Source organism: Pristiophorus japonicus, chromosome 18 (genome assembly GCF_044704955.1).
Source record: "Pristiophorus japonicus isolate sPriJap1 chromosome 18, sPriJap1.hap1, whole genome shotgun sequence".
Lineage (NCBI taxonomy): Eukaryota > Metazoa > Chordata > Chondrichthyes > Pristiophoridae > Pristiophorus > Pristiophorus japonicus.
The window spans coordinates 103,891,892-103,913,720 of NC_091994.1; the positions used below are offsets into that span (position 1 = coordinate 103,891,892).

Here is a 21,829-nt window from a genome sequence, read left to right on the forward strand (position 1 = left end):
AAAATCCCATGCCACTATTTGGAAGAAGAGCAGGGGAGTTATCCCTGGTATCCTGGGCCAATATTCATCCCTCAATCAACATCACTAAAACAGGTTATCAGGTCATTTTCACATTGCTGTTTATGGGAGCTTGCTGTGCGCAAATTGGCTGCCGCGTTTGTTGCATCACAACAGTGACTACACTTCAAAAAAGGACTTCATTAGCTGTAAAGTGCTTTGGGACATCAAGTGGTCGTGAAAGGCGCTATATAAATGCAAGTCTTTTTTTAATCTCTTAATCACAGAAAGAGTTGCCATTCAAACATACAGACAGACACACCCCGCGATCCCTGTATTTGAATTAAATGGCTTGGCATCTCTCTCCAGAAGCACCTTCCACATTCTGGTTGTTCCTGTTCTGATTGTGAATTCAACCAAGCAAAGCCATTTTCCATCAGGATACTCGGCTTTTAACCCTGTGCATACATCCTGATTGAAAGACAGAAGCAAATATCATGATGCACTATAAACCAAAAAAAGTGCTCCATTTTTGTCTTATATTTCAAGAAGGATCGCTGGTGTTGAGAATGAAAATGTCTTCTTGCTGCTGAGGGGAAGTGTCACAGCTCAGTGTTGGGGGACGGAGTAGAGGGAACATTATCTGGGCCTGCTTGTTGTGGCATGGGATGCAAAAACTAACAACCGTCATCTTGGTGTAGAAAAAACTAGTTACTGGAAAAGTAAGTGGATTAAAAATAACATAACAAAGCAACTAACCACACAAAGGAGACTGCAGCTCCCTCACAATTTGCCCTCTCATTTGTATCCATGGCTTGCTTTACAAAATACCTCAAGGCCAAGAAAAAAAAGGGTCATATCTGAGAGTTGAGGATAATACAAATTAGACTTTGCATTACAAATTCGGGTTTAAAATTGTACATGCAAATTTATTAAATGATTGCTTTAAGCAAATGAACATCTGCCGCTGTGAGAGATGGTGAGCACGTCTCAGAATCACACCGAGTGATCACCAGGGTATGGGTACGTCACACGATGGATGAGTGCGAGTGGTAATATGCAAAGTTGCAGTAGATGCAAATTTGCTGATGTTACAAAGTCTTTGCACAGTCGCTCGTAGCCTAACTTTTCACAGAGTTAGTCTGAAATTGACTTAACATCTGCTTCCATTCTCATCCTCGCTTTCAAATCCCTCCAGGGTCTCGCCCCTCCCGATCTCAATAACCTCCTCCAGCCCTGTAATGTATTTGCTTCATGGGTTCTTTGCTTAAGAATTCATAGCAACACATTGCTATTAAGAACTAGTTGGTTTATTAACAAAGGTTTAACAATCACACTACACATTACTAGTTGATGGTCGACTAGTTGACGGCGAGGTCGGGGCGAAGGAGCAGCGAGAGACTGTAGAGGGACGTGATCGGGGCCCAGGAGAGGCGTGAGTTCGGGGCCAGGGGCCCAGGGGCAGCACGGGCCAGCCCACACTGCGATATGTGTGCGCACTAGGTCTGTGCAGCTGAGCTGGTCTCCAGTCATCTTGGGTAATCCTTGCCACTTGACCAGGACCCAGCTCTGTCAAGCCCGTGTGGTGGCTGGTGTGCAACGGCCACCCCATGTTAAAAAAAATCCACGCACAGGCATCTTCCACCCTTCAGGATGTAGTTCGGGATCCGGAATATTAGATCCTTCATTGAAACACCTGTGAACTCATCCCTTTTCGGCGTGGAAGCAAGTCATCCTCATTTTGAGGAACTGCCTATGATGATGATGATAGGATAAAAAATTTGACACCGAGCCACTTAAGGAGAAATTAGGGCAGGTGACCAAAAGCTTGGTCAAAGAGGTAGGTTTGAAGGATCGTCTTAAAGAAGGATCTTTAAATGATCAAATTAAAATTTGGTTGCCGGGGGTGATGATGCATTTCAGTCCCTCCGGCGCCCACCTCTCGCGGAAGGCCGCGAGCGTACCGGTGGACACCGCGTGCTTCATCTCCAGGGACACCCTGGCCCGGATGTAAGCACGGAAGAGAGGCAGGCAGTCGGGCTGAACGACCCCCTCGACCGCCCGCTGCCTGGACCGGCTGATGGCACCCTTGGCCGTGCCCAGGAGCAGTCCTACGAGGAGGCCCTCGGACCTACCCGCTCCCCTCCGCACAGGGTGCCCAAAGATCAGGAGTGTGGGACTGAAGTGCAACCAGAAATTGAGGAGCAGCCCCTTTAAATAATGGAACAGGGGCTGCAACCTCGTACATTCAACGTATACGTGGAACACGGACTCCTCTAGACTGCAGAAATTGCAGGCGGCCTGGGAGTCTGTGAACCGACTTAAAAAACGATTGCACGGAGCTGCTCCGTGCAACACCCTCCAGGCCAAATTCCCAATGAATAAAGGGAGGACTCCCGCGTAGAAAGCAGATGGTGCGCCATGGAGTGTCCGGACGGCAGACGAAGATGGCAAAGTGGAGAGTGTGCAGGAGCAGCCCGTAACAGCTCCACAACTCTTTTGTTGCAAATAAATAAACATTAAATCGAGTACCCCCTTATTAAAGGGGAGGACACTCCAAAAAGTTTACAAGTGCCTTTTTTTTGTGGGTTTTTTTGGCACTAAAACACAAATCTATACAAGTGCCCCCTATAAAAGGGGAGGGGGGACACTAAAAACCGGCAATAAAACAAATTAAACTTCAAAACATATAAAATCAAATTAAAATTTGGTTGCCGGGGGTGATGATGCACTCCAGTCCTTCTGGCGCCCATCTGTCGCGGAATGCCACGAGCGTACCGGTGGACACCGCGTGCTCCATCTTCAGGGACACCCTGACTCGGATGTAACCGCGGAAGAGAGGCCGCCTGCTGCCTGAACCGGCTGATGGCCCCCTTGGCCGTGCCCAGGAGCAGTCCCACGAGGAGGCCCCCGGACCTGTCCGCTCCCCTCCGCACAGGGTGCCCAGAGATCAGGAGCGTGGGACTGAAGTGCAACCAGAATTTGAGGAGCAGCCCCTTTAAATAATGGAACAGGGGCTGCAGCCTCGTGCATTCAATAAAAACATGGAACACGGACTCCTCCAGACCGCAGAAATTGCAGGCGGCCTGGGAGCCCATGAACCGACGTAAAAAACCATTGCACGGGACTGCTCCGTGCACCACCCTCCAGGCCAAATTCCCAATAAATAAAGGGAGGACTCCCGCGTAGAGAGCACTCCATTGGGGACCCCCGCCTCCTCCGGACGGCAAGGTGGTGTGTCATGGAGTGTCCGGACGGCAGACGAAGATGGCAAAGTGGAGAGTGTGCAGGAGCAGCCCGTAACAGCTCCACAAACCTGTGAGCATACTCACAGGTGCATACATTACAACGATGTCGCTACCATCCCAAAGCACAAAGAAAACCCGAAGCAATGTTAGTATTGTTGGGGTCGGAGGAATCAACAACAGAATGATGTTCACACCTCTGCTGGCAGCGTTCCCTCTAAGTCATCATAAGCAGTCCCTCAGAATTGAGGAAGACTTGCTTCCACTCTTAGCATGAGTTCCTAGGTGACGGTACAGTCCAATATGAAAACCACAGTCCCTGTCACAGGTGGGACAGAAAGTTGTTGAGGGGAAGGGTGGGCAGGGAGCCTGGTTTGCCGCACGCTCCTTCCGCTGCCTGCGCTTGATTTCTGCATGCTCTCGGCGATGAGACTCGAGGTGCTCAGCGCCCTCCCGGATACACTTCCTCCACTTAGGGCGGACTGGTCTTTGGCCAGGGACTCCCAGGTGTCAGTGGGGATGTCGCACTTTATCAGGGAGGCTTTGAGGGTATCCTTGGAACGTTTCCTCTGCCCGCCTTTGGCTCGTTTGCCGTGGACGAGTTCCGAGTAGAGTCCTGGGAGTCTCGTGTCTGGCATTTGAACTTTGTGGCCTGCTCAGTGGAGCTGATCAAGTGTGGTCAGTGCTTCAATGCTGGAGATGTTGGCCTGGACGAGGACGCTAATGTTTGTGCGTCTGTCCTCCCAGGGGATTTGTAGGATCTTGCGGAGACATCGCTGGTGGTATTTCTCCAGCGACTTGAGGTGTCTACTGTACATGGTCCAAGTCTTTGAGCCATACAGGAGGGTGGGTATTACTACGGCCCTGTAGACCATGAGCTTGGTGACAGTTTTGAGGGACTGATCTTCAAACACTCTTTTCCTCAGGCAGCCGAAGGCTGCACTGGCGCACTGAGGCGGTGTGGATCTCGTCGTCAATGCCTGTTCTTGTTGATAGGAGGCTCCCGAGATAGGGGAAGTGGTCCACGTTGCCCAGGGCTGCGCCGTGGATCTTGATGTCTGGGGGGCAGTGCTAAGTGCAGCATAAATACCTCCCATCCGAGGGGTTGGCGGTCCTGGATTTTCAGCATGCAGGTTGGACAAAGATGTGCTGATACTCACCTTCACACAAAGCGTAGTGGAAATCTGGAACTCCCCCCCCCCCCCCAAAAAAAAAATTGTTGAGGTTGGGGGTTCGATTGAAAATGTCAAAACTGAGGTCAATAGATTTTTGTTAGGGAAGGGCATTAAGTGTGACTTAATGACACTTAATGTCATGGGGCTGGAATTTGGCTATAAACAAAAAGAGTATAAAAATTCTGTATTTCAATAAGATAGACATCTGTGAAAATGTAAAATGGGCTGCAGAGATGACTGAATGAACATAAGAAATAGGAGCAGGAGTAGGCCATTAGGCCCCTCGAGCCTGCTCCATCATTCAATGAGATCATGGCTGATCTTCTACCTCAACACTTTCCAGCATGATCCCCATATCCCTTGATTCCCTTAATATCCAAAAATCTATCGATCTCTGTCGTGAATATACTCAAAGACTGAGCCTCCACAGCCCTCTGGGGCAGAGAATTCCAAAGATTCACCACCCTCTGAGTGAGGTGTGTCGAAGTGTTGAAGTGCGATGACTCCTCATCTCAGTCCTAAATGGTCGACCCCTTACTCTGAGACTGTGACCCCTGGTTCTAGATTCCCCAGCCAGGGAAAACATCCTCCCTGCATCTACACTGTCAAGCCTTGTAAAGATGCAATCATTGAAATTAATACTTTTAATACTATAGCTAAATTGTTATATTATATAGGAACATAGGAGCAGGAGGAGGCCATTCAGTCCCTCTTGCTGTTCCATCATTCAATGAGATCATGGCTAACCTGTGACCTTTCTCTATATACCCGCCTTTGGCCCATATCCCTTAATACCTTTGGTTAACAAAAATCTATCAAACTCACATTTAAAATTAACAATTGACCCAGCATCAATTGCCATTTGTGGAAGAGAGTTCCAAACTTCTACCGCCCTTTATGTGTAGAAGTGTTTCCTAATTTCACTCCTGAAAGGTCTGGCTCTAATTTTTAGACTGTGCCCCCTAGTCCTAGACTCCCCAACCAGCGGGGATAGTTTCTCTCTCTCTACCCTATCTGTTCCCCTTAATATCTTGAAAACCTCGATTAGATCAGCCCTTAACCTTCTAAATTCTAGGGAATACAACCTTAATTTTGTGGGAATCCAAGGAGTAGAAAAATTGAATTTTAAAATGGGGTGAGGGTAAAGAAAAAAATGTAAAAGTTAGATGTAATCACAAAGCTGTGTACAACAATGATAGGCCACAGAATTGACTATACTTTTGGGATTGAAGTAGGTCCCCGAGATGAACACAAGATCCCCCAATTCCATCTTTTCTTGAGTTGTTGTAATGGGAGGGGTGTCATAGTTGTAAGCCTGGTTTCCTGGTCCAGTAGTGAAGCCAACGTCATCCTTCAGATCCCGTACAACTCTTCCCACTAGACCACAGCAATCCAGAAACAAAGGCGACTCGTATTGTGGAGCTGACAAACAAAATTGAGGCAGTAAGTAGCTGCAGATTCTGAATACAGGGTACTTCAATAAATGTTGGCAGATCAATAATCAATTTATTCATTTAACTATGCAGAATAAATCATTAAAATGAGCTCCCCCAAACTGCTGTGTATGTAAATATCCCACCCTATGTAGTACTGATCATTATAAAGCTCAGAGGTCCCCCCAGTTCAATCCCTGGTCTGTGCTGGGCTACCTGATTTCAGCCAGGGCAGCACCCCTGGGCTCGGGTGGGCAAACGAGCCCAGGTTCCTGCTTCTAGTCAATGGCCCCGCTCGAAAGTGCACTTGCGTGGCTGTTGGCATGCAGCTATGTTCCTTTATAATATTGGAGGATTTATGGGACAAATCAAAAGGATAAACTTGTAATCTAAATGTTCAATGTTCCTACTCTTGAAAAATAAAGGTTGAGTGTTCTCACAGGCATGCAAGAGCCGCCTCTGATCAGATCACTGAACGCACAACAGAGTTTAATGACTGTCATCGTCATATCATCATCATAGGCGGTCCCTCGAACGAAGATGACTTGCTTCCACACCAAACGGAATGAGTTCACAGATGTGTCAATGAAGGACCCGATATTCCAGTCCTGAACTCCAGGGATGGAAGATGCCTGTGCGTGGATCCTTTTAACATGTGGTGGCCGTTGCACACCAGCCACCACACGGGCTTGACAGAGCTGGGCCTTTATCCAGTGGCAAGGGTTAACCAGGACCACTGGAGACCTGCTCTGCTGCACGGACCTAGTGCGCGCACATATCACAGTGTGAGCTGGCCCGTGCCTGTATTGGGATGACTGTACCCGACCAGTTTTGATGCATGTTTATATTCTTCAGGTAACGTTGTGGAGAGTGGAACAGTGTAACACTTTGGGCATCCTGTTTCCGAACAGGCAGCTTGAGTAGAGGCAGACACAGCATAAAGCTCCCCTTTCCTCTGCCCCAACAATGGGCCTTAACCTCAGTCTCAAAACAGCTTCCTGTTGTACCATTGTGATTTTTTTTTAAACCATTCTTTCCAGATTTGACTGATTTTTGTTGCAGACTTGTGGCAATCTGGAGGAGCCTCATCCGAGAATCACAGAGTGATACAGCACAGAAGGAGGCCATTCAGCCCATCGTGCCTGTGCTGGCTCTTTGAAAGAGCTGTCCAATTAGTCCCAATCCTCTGCTGTTTCCCCATAACCCTGTAAATCTTTCCTTTTCAAGCATCCAATTGAATTTTGAAAGTTACTATTGAACTCGGTTCACTAGATTGATCCCTGGAATGAGAGAGTTGTCCTATGAGGAGAGATTGACTGGATTGGGTCTATACTCTCTGGAGTTTAGAAGAAGGAGAAGTGATCTCATTGAAACATACCAGATTCTGAGAGGGATTGACAGGGTAGACACAGGGTAGATGTTTCCCCCTGGCTGGAGAGTCTAGAACCAGAGGTCACAGTCTCAGGATAAGGGATCGACCCCAAAGAGGGCTGTGGATGCTGAATCGTTGGGCATATTCAAGGATGAGATAGATAGATTTTTGGATTCTCAGGGAATCGAGGGAGATGGAGATCGGGCAGGAAGGTGGAGCTGAGGTCGTAGATCAGCCATGATCTTACTGAATGGCAGAGCAGGCTCGAGGGGCCGAATGGCCTACTCCTGCTCCTAATTCTTATGTTCTTATGAATCTGCCTCCATCACCCTTTCAGGCAGTGCATTCCAGATCATAACAACTGTAAAAAGAATTCTCCTTATCTCCCCTCTATTTTTTTGGGCAATTATACTAAATGTGTGTCCTCTGGTTACCGACCCTCTCACCAGTGGAAATGGTTTCTCCTTATTTATTCTGTGAGATCAAATCCATTGTAGACCAGGTTGAGCCTGCGTAAAGTTATGTCAGCTTTTCAGTTTGCAGCGAGAGATTTTCTGTGCTGGGTGTTGCTGTCCAGCAATCCTTAAGCGAGAATTTTAATTTATTTACAGGTCAAACATCAATTTCTGAATTCCTTAGTAAGAGCTTTAGACAGGTGGCACAGATTCATTTGTAACTTAAGATATTTGATTTGAATCTCAAACACTGAAAGCATGACAGAAATTCTCCAGAAAATACAGGCCGAATAGTTCCGAATCCTTCAGAGTTCGGCTGTAGTTTTACACTATGTTGATGCAACTCTGGAGTCAGGCCCCAGTCCAAGTCTGGAGTGCACTACAGAGGCACTACACCCAAGTGAGTCCATTACAGAGGCTGTCTTGTGCTAATTGGGCTTGACACCCCGTGAAATACAACTTGAGTGCGATGTGAAGTGGATCCACAATATGCTTACAAACTGACGGAGAGTATTTTTAATGGTTTAACAAGTGGACACTCTCACCCATCTTGTCAAATCATTAAGGGGGCGAAGATGCCACTCACCCCGATTGGGGCGGTAACTTTCCGCTGCCGGGACTTCTATCGCCTGGCTTCTGAAATCCCGCCGCTGACTCTGAATTGGGCCGTACGCCCCTCCAAGGAAGAGGAGCGCTGTCTCCGGCACTCCGCTTCCTTTGGGGGGGGGGGGGCGGTGCCGAGGCGGTAGAGTGTCGCTCAGTCCAGCGCTATGCGGATGCTCTGTGTTGTGCTGATGTGCTACAACGCCCCTCCCCCCCACCCCCCCCTTCCAATCCGCATGGCCCTTTGGTGGCCGCCACTAAGCCACCAGGCACGCACGAGACCCAAGACAGAGTGCTGGGCTGCACGATGGGTCATTTTCAGGTTGGCAAAATGTAACTCGTGGGGTGCCGCAGGGATCAGTGCTGGGGCCTCAGCTATTTACAATCTATATTAATGACTTGGATGAAGGGACCGAGTGCAATGTAGCCAAATTTGCTGACGATACAAAGATAGGTAGGAAAGCAAGTTGTGAGGAGGACACAAAGAAGCTACAAAGGAATATAGATAGGTTCAGTGAGTGGGCAAAATTTTTGCAGATGGAGTATAATGTGGAAAAATGTAAGGATATCCACTTTGATAGGAAAAATAGAACAGCAAAATATTATTTAAATGGAGAGAGACTAAAGAATGCTGCAGCACAGAGGGATCTGGGTGTCCTTGTACATGAAACACAAAAAGTTAGCATGCAGATACAGCAAGTACAACAAATTGACCTTTGTTGCAAGGGATGGAGTATAAAAGTAGGGAAGTCTTGCAACAACTGTACAAGGCATTGGAGAGACCACACCTAGAGTACTACGTACAGTTTTGGTCTCCTTATTTAAGGAGGGATCATCATCATCATCATTATCATAGGCAGTCCCTCGGAATCGAGGAAGACTTGCTTCCACTCTAAAAATGAGTCCTTAGGTGGCTGAACAGTCCAATACGAGAGCCACAGTCCCTGTCACAGGTGGGACAGATAGTTGTTGAGGGAAGGGGTAGGTGGGACAGGTTTGCCGCACACTCTTTCCGCTGCCTGCGCTTGGTTTCTGCATGCTCTCGGCGACAAGACTCGAGGTGCTCAGCGCCCTCCCGGATGCACTTCCTCCACTTAGGGCGGTCTTTGGCCAGGGACTCCCAGGTATCAGTGGGGATGTTGCACTTTATCAGGGAGGCTTTGAGGGTGTCCTTGTAACATTTCCTTTGCCCACCTTTGGCTCATTTGCCGTGAAGGAGTTCCAAGTAGAGCACTTGCTTTGGGAGTCTCGTGTCTGGCATGCGGACAATGTGGCCCGTCCAGCGGAGCTGATCAAGTGTGGTCAGTGCTTCAATGCTGGGGATGTTGGCTTGGTCGAGGACACTAACGTTGCGTTGGATATACTTGCGCTGGAGGCAGTTCAGAGAAGGTTCACGAGGTTGATTCCTGGGATGAAGAGGTTGTCCTAAGACAAAAGATTGAGCAGGTTGGGTCTGTACTCACTGGAGTTTAGAAGAATGAGAGGCGATCTTATCGAAACATAAAATTCTGAGGGGGCTTGACAGAGTAGATGCAGAGAGGATGTTTCGCCATGTGGGGAATCTAGAACTAGGGGTCACCCATTTAAGATAGAGATGAGGAGGAATTTCTTCTCTCAGAGGGTTGTGAATCTTTGGAATTCACTGCCCCAGAGAGCTGTGGAGGCTGGGTCATTGAATATATTTAAGGTGGAGATAGACAGATTTGTGAACTATAAGGGAGTCGAGGGTTATGGGGAGCGGGCAGGAAAGTGGAGTTGAGGCCAAGATCAGATCAGCCATGATGTTATTGAATGGCGGAGCAGGCTCGGTAGGCCGTATGGCCTTCTCCTGCTCCTATTTCCTGTTCTTATGTCCTTATGGGCTGACCTAAAAGTCGGCTGTCCAACAAAGATGGCGGGCCCAGGGCGCTGCAGGCCTCCCCTATAAACAGCGCCCCGGGAGCGGATGTCCGCCCGCTTTACGACCTGCGAAGCTGGCGTTGACATCTGCCCGCGCCAGCCTCTGGGCCCGTGGGCATAGGGCGGTGAGGGGTCGCCACGCACACGATGATGTCATCGCCAGTTGTGCAGTGGCCCGTGGCGCTAATCGCGGGGCGCGGTACTGCCGGGACAGTGCCTCAACAAACCTCCAGGGCACTTTCCTGGGGGAAAACTGCCTTGCGCCCCAGAAGCGCTAACGGGGCTATAAAATAGGGCAATTTCGCCTCCTAAAAGTTTACTGGCTGGGGAGTAGTGCTCAGTTTATGTGTGGGGCATTGTATATACAGAGCTGTCTCCTGGTGGGTATATAACAGAGGTCCTGCTGGCTGCACTTTACACTGCAACTCAAACCAAAACTGTCATGTATTCAACTATCATTGTAACCCATGTGTAAGCTGACCTAAGCTGTACACCTCGAGAACATTGACCACAAGAGTTGAACTTGTGGGAGACACTCCTCACCTGGACTTTCAGGTATAAAAGGGGAAGCTCCACCCACTTTCATCACTTGAGGTCTTGGTAATAAAGGTAACTGGTCACAGAGTGACCTTCTCTCAAGTATGAGCCTCGTGTGCATTTATACTGCATAGTAAGGACATATCATTGGTGATGAGAAACTGGGATTTAAACCACCCGAACATGGCCACTAGCAGCACAGAAGAGAGGTACTGTGTTGGTGATAATTGGGACGACTTTATTGAGAGACTACAGCAAAGTTTTGTCACTAAGGAATGGTTGGGACAGGATTCGGCCGACAAACGCAGGGCTCATCTCCTGACGGTTTGTGAATCCAGATCGTATTCCCTGATGAAGGATCTTCTAGCGCCGGAGAAGCCAGCGGACAAGATGTTCGAAGAGCTCAGTAAGTTGATTGGGGAACACCGTAAACCGACGAGCAGCATGCACATGGCGAGACAGCGGTTTTACACGCACCGGCGGCGAGAAGGGCAAAGCGTTCCAGACTTCGTGGCAGACCTCCGGCGACTGGCGAGCCTATGTAAGTTCCCAGATGCATACAGAGCAGAGATGCTGCGAGGGCATCGGGCACGCTGGGGTTTTCAGGAAACTGATTGAGACCAAAGACTTGACCTTGGATGCAGCGGCTCTGATAGCCCAGATATTTATCTCGGGGGAGGAAGCGACCAGAATGATGTATGACAAAAATCTTGGCTCAAACGCGGCAAACGACCAAGGAGTCAACATTGTTAATGCGGCACACAGTTCTCTAGGCAGGCAAGGGCAATCGGACATGCCCCAGCATGTAGTCGAACCCAGAGGGGGAATTCAACAGAGACAATGGCTAGCTGAATGGCGATTCATGCCATCGTAATGGACAATGCGGCCAGTAATGCGGCCATCAACACCTGTTAATGGTGCGCTTAAGGACAATACAGAGACAGTCAGAGACGATCGACTGGTAATGGACCTTTTGTTTCCAACAACGGGGCCTCCAGCTCATGCTGGAGGTGTGGAGGCAAACACCCAGCCAGAGCTTGCAGGTATCAGCAATATACCTGCAGAAACTGCAACGTTAGCGGTCACTTGGCAGGAAGTCTGCAGCCAGGTTGATGTATGAGGAGGACGGGCCCGATGTAAGTCCTACGAGGCCAAATGAATACTGGGGGAAATCGCTGTAAGCTGAAGTTCAGCGAGTTCATGTGGAGCACATATACAGTTCATATACCAGGACGCCATCGATAATGATGGCATCCTAGTATTAATGGAGCTAGACACGGGGGCCAGCCAGTCCCTGATGGGTATCAAACAGTTCGACAAGTTGTGGGCTTCCAAGGCCAGGAGGCCAAAATTATCGCCGATTGACGCACAGCTACGGACATATACAAAGGAGATCATTCCGGTGCTAGGCAGCGCCATGGTAGTCGTGACCCACAAAGATTCGGAGAACAAGTTGCCACTATGGATTGTCCCGGGGGACGGTCCCGCACTAGTGGGGAGGAGTTGGCTTGCTGTCATGAACTGGAAATGGGGCGATGTCAATGCAATTTCTTCTGTGGAGCGAGTATCATGCTCACAGGTCCTGGACAAATTTGACTCATTATTTAAACCCGGCATCGGCACTTTCATGGGGGCCTAGGTAGTGATTCACATAAACCCGGACGCCAGGCCAGTACACCACAAGGCCAGAGCGGTGCCGTACGTGATGCGGGAAAAGAAAGAATGCGAATTGGACCGCCTGCTGAGGGAAGGCATCATCTCGCCAGTCGAATTCAGTGACTGTGCGAGCCCGATCATGCCGGTGCTCAAGGCGGATGGGTCGGTCAGGATATGTGGCGATTACAAGGCCACCATCAATCGCGTGTCACTCCAAGACCAGTACCCGCTACCGAGAGCGGAGGACCTCTTTGCAACGCTATCCGGTGGCAAACTTTTTTCAAAATTGGACCTGACCTCAGCTTACATGACCCAGGAGCTGGCGAGTGAGTCAAAGAAGCTGACCACCATCACGACACACAAGGGGTTGTTTGAGTACAACAGATGTCCGTTCAGGATTCGTTCGGCCACCACGATTTTTCAGCGAAATATGGAAAGCCTCCTCAAGTCGATTCCAAGGACGGTGGTTTTTCAAGCCGACATCCTCATCACGGGTCGCGATACTGAAGAACACCTCCACAACCTGGAGGAGGTGCTACGCAGATTGGACCGGGTAGGGCTGCGACTGAAAAAGGCGAAGTGCGTTTTCTTAGCTCCAGAGGTAGAATTCCTGGGGAGGAGGGTAGCAGCAGACGGGATCAAACAGGGGATGCTCAGAATCCAAGGGGGTTCCCTACAAAGCCGCTTATAACGCCTCCTGTTGGCCAATAGATCCCGACCATGCTCGCTCACGGGGGTTCCACCCGCAGAGCTGTTAATGAAAGGGACGCTCAAAACCAAGTTATCCATTATACACCCTACTATGAAAGAAATTGCTGAGAGCAGGCGTCAGTCACAATGTGACTACCATGACAGGAATGCGAGGGCGCGATGTATTGATATCAATGACCCCGTTTTTGCCCTTAATTACGCCGCAGGGCCCAAATGGCTTGCAGGCACTGTGATTGCCAAAGAGGGGAATAGGGTTTTGGTAGTTAAACTTACCAATGGGCAAATCTGCCGCAAACACGTGGATCAAACTAAAAGGAGGTTCAGCAACCCCATAGAAGAAGCAGAGGAAGAACACGACGTAGAGTTCACTCCACCACAGGTGACCGAACACCGGAACCAAGTGGAGGCGAGCCCAGTCACTGTGGACAGTCCGGACAGGCCTGAGACACCGCAAACAGCAGACACTCAGGCCAGCGCCCAACAACCGGAGCCCCAACTCAGGCGCTCTACAAGGGAGCGTAAACCATCAAAGAGACTTAACCTGTGATCCCAATAAGACTTTGGGGGGGGAGGTGATGTCATGTATTCAACTATCATTGTAACCCATGTATAAGCTGACCTAAGTTGTACACCTGGAGCACATTGACCACAAGGGGTGAACTTGTGGGAGACACTCCTAACCTGGACTTTCAGGTATAAAAGGGGAAGCTTCACCCACCTTCATCACTTGAGGTCTTGGTAATAAAGGTAACTGGTCACAGAGTGACCTTCTCTCAAGTATGGGCCTCGTGTTAATTTATACTGTATAGTAAGGACATATCAAAAACTACTGGTATCAGCTGTGGCTCAGTGGGTAGCACCCTCACCTTTGAGTCACAAGGTTGTGGGTTCAAGACCTACTCCAAAACCTGAGCACAAAAATCCAGGCTGACACTCCCAGTACAGTACTAAGGGAGGTGCCATCTTTCGGATGAGACATTAAACCGAGGACTCGTCTGCCCTCTTGGCCATCATTTATCCCTCAACCAACATCACCAGAGCAGATTATCTGTTGTGTCTCATTACTGTTTGTGGGAGCCTGCTGTGCACAAATTGGCGACCATGTTTGCCTACATTACAACAGTGACTGCACTTCAAACGTACTTAATTGTGAAACACTGTGGACATGAAAGGCGCAGTGTGGCTCAGTGGGTAGCACCATCGTCTCTGAGTCAGAAGGTTGTGGGTTCGAGTCAGAAGGTTGTGGGTTCAAGTCACACTCCAGGAACTTGAGCACAAAAATCTCGGCTGACACTCCAGTGCAGTGCTGAGGGAGCACTGCACTGTCGGAGGTGCCGTCTTTTGGATGAGACGTTAAACCGAGGCCCCGTGACTACACTCCAAAAGTACTTCATTGGCTGTAAAGCGCTTTGAGATGTCCGGTGGTCATGAAAGGAGCGTTCGACAAATCAGATGAATGGCTGTCCCACTTGTGACAGGGTCTGTGGCTCTTGTATTGGATTGTTCAGCCACCAATTACTAGGGTCTAGTAAGAAGGAGGAACTGGGAAATCCTTATCAGTCGGGAAATTGTGTTGGGGAAATTGATGGGATTGAAGGCCGATAAATCCCCAGGGCCTGATGGACTGCATCCCAGAGTACTTAAAGAGGTGGCCTTGGAAATAGCGGATGCATTGACAATCATTTTCCAACATTCCATTGACTCTGGATCAGTTCCTATGGAGTGGAGGGTAGCCAATGTAACCCCACTTTTTAAAAAAGGAGGGAGAGAGAAAACAGGGAATTATAGACCAGTCAGCCTGACATCAGTAGTGGGTAAAATGATGGAATCAATTATTAAGGATATCATAGCAGCGCATTTGGAAAGGGGTGACATGATAGGTCCAAGTCAGCATGGATTTGTGAAAGGGAAATCATGCTTGACAAATCTTCTGGAATTTTTTGAGGATGTTTCCAGTAGAGTGGACAAGGGAGAACCAGTTGATGTGGTGTATTTGGACTTTCAGAAGGCTTTCGACAAGGTCCCACACAAGAGATTAATGTGCAAAGTTAAAGCACATGGGATTGGGGGTATTGTGCTGACATGGATTGAGAACTGGTTGGCAGACAGGAAGCAAAGAGTAGGAGTAAATGGGTACTTTTCAGAATGGCAAGCAGTGACTAGTGGGGTACAGCAAGGTTCTGTGCTGGGGCCCCAGCTGTTTACATTGTACATTAATGATTTAGACGAGGGGATTAAATGTAGTATCTCCAAATTTGCGGATGACACTAAGTTGGGTGGCAGTGTGAGCTGCGAGGAGGATGCTATGAGGCTGCAGAGTGACTTGGATAGGTTAGGTGAGTGGGCAAATGCATGGCAGATGAAATAGAATGTGGATAAATGTGAGGTTATCCACTTTGGTGGTAAAAACAGAGAGACAGACTATTATCTGAATGGTGACTGATTAGGAAAAGGGGAGGTGCAATGAGACCTGGGTGTCATGGTACATCAGTCATTGAAGGTTGGCATGCAGGTACAGCAGGCGGTTAAGAAAGCAAATGGCGTGTTGGCCTTCATAGCGAGGGGATTTGAGTACAGGGGCAAGGAGGTGTTACTTGGTGAGGCCACACCTGGAGTATTGTGTACAGTTTTGGTCTCCTAACTTGAGGAAGGACATTCTTGCTATTGAGGGAGTGCAGCGAAGGTTCACCAGACTGATTCCCGGGATGGCAGGACTGACATATCAAGAAAGACTGGATCAACTGGGCTTGTATTCACTGGAGTTCAGAAGAATGAGAGGGGATCTCATAGAAACGTTTAAAATTCTGATGGGTTTAGACAGGTTAGATGCAGGAAGAATGTTCCCAATGTTGGGGAAGTCCAGAACCAGGGGTCACAGTCTAAGGATAAGGGGTAAGCCATTTAGGACTGAGATGAGAAGAAACTTCTTCACTCAGAGAGTTGTTAACCTGTGGAATTCCCTACCGCAGAGAGTTGTTGAGGCCAGTTCACTAAATATATTCAAAAAGGAGTTAGAAGTAGTCCTTACTACTAGGGGGATCAAGGGGTATGGCGAGAAAGCAGGAATGGGTTACTGAAGTTGCATGTTCAGCCATGAACTCATTGAATGGCGGTGCAGGCTCGAAGGGCCGAATGGCCTACTCCTGCACCTATTTTCTGTTTCTATGTTTCAAAGGACTCACTTTAGGAGTGGAAGCAAGTCTCCCTTGATTCTGAGGGACTGCCTATGATGATGATGATGATATAAATCCAAGTCTTTCTTTTTCAAAATGTATTTATAATCTTACTGCATCCTTGCATGGGATCACAAGTGCTTCAGCTCCCTTCTAGGTTACTGATTGATGGGAGGTGAAACATTCACGTTTTGTTTTGAAGCTGCATGATCGCCACAGCCTTCTTCACTGAGTTGTAAAATAACCCTAACATGGCCTCTAATTTCCCCTTCATTATTAAGCAATAATTAAGTAAATCATCGAGTTACTGGTTTGGCCACGGGCTGTTTCTTAATCATTTCTTAATGATTCATTTTGTGGGCAGTGTTGGGTAGGAGGGGTATTCAAAACTGTCTGGAAAATATAACTACTGCACAAGGTTCCCGTAAGTTTCACCTTATGTGAAATGGGACGTTAGGAATCCTTTCAGATACCAACACACCACAGACAAAACGGAAATACTAAATCAATATTTTTGTCTTTTGGTGAAAAACACCTTAGTGGGAATAGTATTAATTTTCCTAATTGCGAGCACATCTGTAGCTAACCCAGGGAATATTTAAGGTAATTGGCAGAAGAACCAAAGGCGACATGAGGAGAAACTTTTTTTTAACGCAGCGAGTTGTTGTGATCTGGAATGCACTGCCTGAGAGAGCAAACCAGTCCCACCCTCCCTTTCCCTCAACGACTGTCTGTCCAACCTGTGACAGGGACTGTGGTTCTCCTATCGGACTGTTCAGCCACCTAAGAACTCATTTTAAGAGTGGAAGCAAGTCTTCCTCGATTACGAGGGACTGCCTGTGATGATGATGATGGTGGAGGCAGACTCAATCGTGACTTTCAAAAGGGAATTGGATAAACACCTGAATAAAAAAAATTGCAGGGCTACGGGGAAAGGGCGGGAGAGTGGGCTTAGCTGAAGTGCTCTTGCAGAGAGCCGGCACGGGCTCGATGGGCCGAATGGCCTCCTTCTGTGCTATAACCATTCTATGATATTAGTGAAAATTCTGTGGAGAATCAATTTGCACGAGGGACAGAAATATATCCAGTCATTAAAAAAAAAAGGAGATGCTTAATCCAAGTTGAAAAGGGAATTGTGAACATTAAAAATACCATTTTAGCTAATTTGGCAGATAAGTCACATCTTCTTACACACACTCAAGAGGAGGGATTGACTCATCCACCATGGCAATGCAGAATTATACGTGAGCGAGCGTATATAATAACATCAACTGTGGACTCAAGCCGTGTTGTTTAAATCCCCACGTACACACTCACTTCCTGGTTCATGAAACTTCTTTGCATACGACACACCGATGTAACTCTTCACTATTTCCAGGAATTTCAGGCACAGCAGCCATGTCCGATCTGAATCCTCTACTGGTCGGTCCACACACTTTTAATGATACCATTTTCCAATTCCGTAGTTCCCCCTGCAATCGGGACAAGGAAGCATTATTTGTCCAATTCAATAAATCCATCCTCAGGAGGTCTTTTTGCCGACCCTTTTTGTTTTGCAGACAAATGAAAGCAATAAATATTTCGAATCAGTTGAACCTGTGAAACTCTTTTTGTGCTTGTTAAATCCTTTTAAAATGTCACATTTGACATTATTACTGTTGTGGTGTTGCTCGTATGATTTTTTTAATATACTCAGAGCAGGAGAGAGACAGAGAGAGAAAGGGACACAGAAAGAGAGGTAAAGGGACAGGTTACAGGGTAAATAAATCAAGCAAAACACAATTGCGGCCCACTGGGTTTTTGCATTGTGCTGTTATGACGTTATTTTATCCAAATGACCTTAATGCAGTTCTTAATGATTCCCCCTCAGGTTATGGGATTGGTTCAGTCATCAGAGTACCTGACAACACCCACAGTCCAGCCCAATACACTAACAATACCAGCAACAGTGCACTAAACAGGAGGCGTATCAATCCCGGGATGGGAGGACTAACATATGAGGAGAGACTGGATCGACTGGGCCTGTATTCACTGGAGTTTAGAAGAACGAGAGGGGATCTCATGGAAACATATAAAATTCTGACGGGACTGGACAGGTTAGATGCAGGAAGAATGTTCCCGATGTTGGGGAAGTCCAGAACCAGGGGTCACAATCTAAGGATAAGGGGTAAACCATTTAAGACCGAGATGAGGAGAAACTTCTTCACTCAGAGAGTTGTTAACCTGTGGAATTCACTTCCGCGGAGAGTTGTTGATGCCAGTTATTTAGATATATTCAAGAGGGAGTTGGATATGGCCCTTACGGCTAAAGGGATCAAGGGGTATGGAGAGAAAGCAGGAAAGGGGTACTGAAGTTGCAAGATCAGGCATGATCATATTGAAATTACCCACTTAGCGGAGCATATCCAAAAGAAGGTAGAAAAACTTAAGCAACCCCCATCATTCACTTTGTGGAGCGGAGCCACTGAATGGCTAGGTTCAATAGGAACTTCATTGGTGGAAGGTTTAATTCTAGTTGTTGTAATTATTTTACTTTTATATTGTTTGTTTATGTTGATTAAATGTTGTTGCGACCAGGCGGCTGTAGCTGAAGTCCCGCTGGTGAGACACCTTGCAGGTCCCAGCAGACCGTCTGTATGTGGCACAGGGGTATGTTATGCTTAAGGGAAGGTTGTTTACTGGTTGAATTAAGATACTGATTTGGATTAAATTGGAATAAGGTTAATTAACCTACTAAAACCAGACTTCCATTGTGGCCATGATGGAATTCGGGTTGGTGTAACTTTATGTGGAAGCTACTAGCCCGGACATGTGGCGAAACACATCAACAAATTTTGGAAGGAAACTCTATTAACATGTATGAAATTATTTTGTAGAATGTTGAACCAGTGATACCTGATGCTTTATGATTCAGTTTGTGAAAGAATCAAAGGGGGGATTGATAGAGAATTCAAGGTCTACAGCCTGGCTGCAGTTTTGTGAAAATTCACAGACCCCAAGGCAAAGCTGCTACGTGCAACTCAGCATGTTGCATTAAGTCATCAATCAACTTGACATTTTAGGACCTTGGGTAGCGAGCCAATTAAAAGGTTAACAGACTATCAATTGAGCCAATAAGGTCAAAGAAGGCAAGTTCTTTTCTGTAAATTTGAACCAGGTATAAAAACAGACATTTTGGCCATGTGGTCTCAGAAGGACAAAGGCCTGGCTTAAAGCCAGAAGCTTGTTGCTGCTGCCAGAATAAAGTTACATTAAAACTACAATCGGAGTTCGTATTTCATTGGAAATTAAGAGATCTAACAATTTTGGCGTCACGAATACGATCGCTGAGGGAAGAAACTGAATTTTGGACATTGGACCTACATACTGAGGTAAGGACTCCTCTTTATAAAAGTCCTCGGTCAAAAGTCTAAATTCGCCTCTCCTTCTACGCGATTCCAAAAGCCTCCGGTTTGCGAACCCTCCGGTTGGTAGTCGGCTCACGGTCCCATAGACGTCTAACTTCGGCAGTGTGTTAGTTAATTAATCACTGACCCACTGATCAGCTGGAAAGCCTACGACTTGAGACCCCAGTAAAGAAATCAGTATTATGGCAGCAGGAGATAAGAGCAAAGAATTGCCTACAACTGTTAAAGGCGGGCGGGCACCACCTGAGGTTTCGATAGATGAAATCCTCCAACAGTTGAAAGAATACAGAGAGCAACAATTCAACTTATCTAAAACCTGTATTAAGATCGAACAAAAGTACGGAACCTCCAAAGGACAATGGTCCTTGGACGAGATTAAAAGGGTCTGGGGAAAAACAACCCGTATGAAAAATAAAGAGCGAACTAGATGGTCCCTAGCTGTTATGGGACAGATCCGAAAGCGGAATTAAATTATAATGCGTTCCCAACATGATCGAGAACTGACCAGTACAAAGGACCAATTGTGAACAGCTCCGACAGAAAAGACTTGAACTTGAAAAGTCGGAAGCGGAAGTTAAAAATCTTAAAGGTGAAATTAAAGAATGGAAAAAATCATTAGGTCAAGAGACAGTAATAGGAAAAGGAAAATGTATCAGTTAATTCCCAGGGTACCCATGTTTGGATAAATTAAAAGCGCAAACCCGAAGACATGACCGAGGAATAGATACGGATTCTGAGTCCTCCGATGATACAGGGTCGGAGGATGAAGAATTAGGGGTGCGCTTTGCCCCGTTTAAAAAAAGATGAGTTGTAGTCAAATCAGAAGAGATTGCGGATGAGGGCGGAACCAAAAAAACGAGGAAAAGGGTGTATGCAGAATACTTAGTTCATGATCCGGCAGACCCAGAGAAAATTGATAAATGGTCCAAGGAATTGCCCAATCCAAAGAAAGGGGGAGTAAAAACGTGGGACCAATTGGACCGTTTAAGAAATATATATCAACTTCATCCCTGGGACGGAGTGCAAATTTTGACCATAATGGTGCCAAAAACACAAGGAAGAAAATTGCACGACAAGGTAGAAGAAGCTTTGGGGCAGAATGAGCAAGAATTAAATGCAGGGTGGGAGGCGATTAAACACTGGCTGCAAGCCTTCAGTCCAGCTAAGACAGACTGGGGAAAAATTGCAGCCTGCCAACAGAAAGGAACAGAGGAGGTCCTGGAGTACGACGAGCGGTTTAGATGCACGTGGCTAGAACATTCGGGTATGAATAATACGGATGAGGAAATGGATGAACAAGTGTTTGGACTCCTGAAAGCAGCTTTCGTGGCAGGTCGAAAGCCAGAACTGTCCAAAATGCTTAAGGTAGTGTTACCAGACTGGGAAGGTAGAGGAACTACCTTTGCAGCATTGGTGGATAGATGTAACCAATTAGATCGGGATATGGGAGCTAAAGTCCAAGCTGTACAGGCTATGGGATGGAAATCCCAGGATTCCGATAAACAGTTATTCGGAAAATTACCCAGAAAATGTAATTATTGTGGGAAAGAAGGTCACTGGGCCAAGACGTGCAGGGCAAAACAGAAAAGTCGTGGCTGGGGAAGAGGACGCAGCCAGGGATACAATTCAGCCAACAAGCCAGGCTTGTCACAAGATAACGACCTCAAAGAAGCATTTAAGCGACTGACAACACAACAACAGAAGGAGTTACTTGGGATAGCAAAAAACGATTAGAGCCCACCCTGGTCCCCCTCCTCGCACTAATACAACAAAGGGGAGATGAGCTATATATAACTGTGAGGATGGGCGATAAGGATATGGACTGTCTTTTAGACACAGGGGCGGAATTAATATGCTTACCCCTACAATATGGAGACTTTTTACCGTTGGATGGTAGGGCACGTACAGCCTATGGAGTTGGGGGCCATAAAATGGAAATTAAAAGGACAACACTGGTACTTATCGGGCTGGGTCCACATGAACTAACCACGCCGGTCTGGATAGGCCCAGTAGATCAACCCCTTTTAGGAATGGACGTTCTAATCCAAGTAGATTCATCGTTGCATTTCGAGAATGGTCGGGTGACATGGTCAATTAGAACTTTGAAGAAAGAAGAATTGAAGGAACACCCGATATGGACTAAAGATAAGAACGATTGTGGCCTAC

At 47.2% G+C, this 21,829-nt stretch overlaps 1 protein-coding gene across 2 annotated transcripts in view; it reads right to left on the bottom strand.

The window, feature by feature from the left end:
- LOC139228940 (protein polyglycylase TTLL10-like) overlaps nucleotides 1-21,829 on the bottom strand; it is a 385,507-nt gene that overhangs the window by 134,439 nt on the left and 229,239 nt on the right. For both annotated transcript variants that reach the window (XM_070860478.1, XM_070860477.1), the window contains 2 exons: nucleotides 17,574-17,728; nucleotides 5,636-5,839 (listed from right to left, as the gene is read on the bottom strand). In XM_070860478.1, coding sequence (XP_070716579.1) covers nucleotides 5,636-5,687 — 52 coding nt within the window. In that variant the 5' untranslated portion in view covers nucleotides 5,688-5,839; nucleotides 17,574-17,728. The remainder of the gene's footprint in view (nucleotides 1-5,635; nucleotides 5,840-17,573; nucleotides 17,729-21,829) is intronic.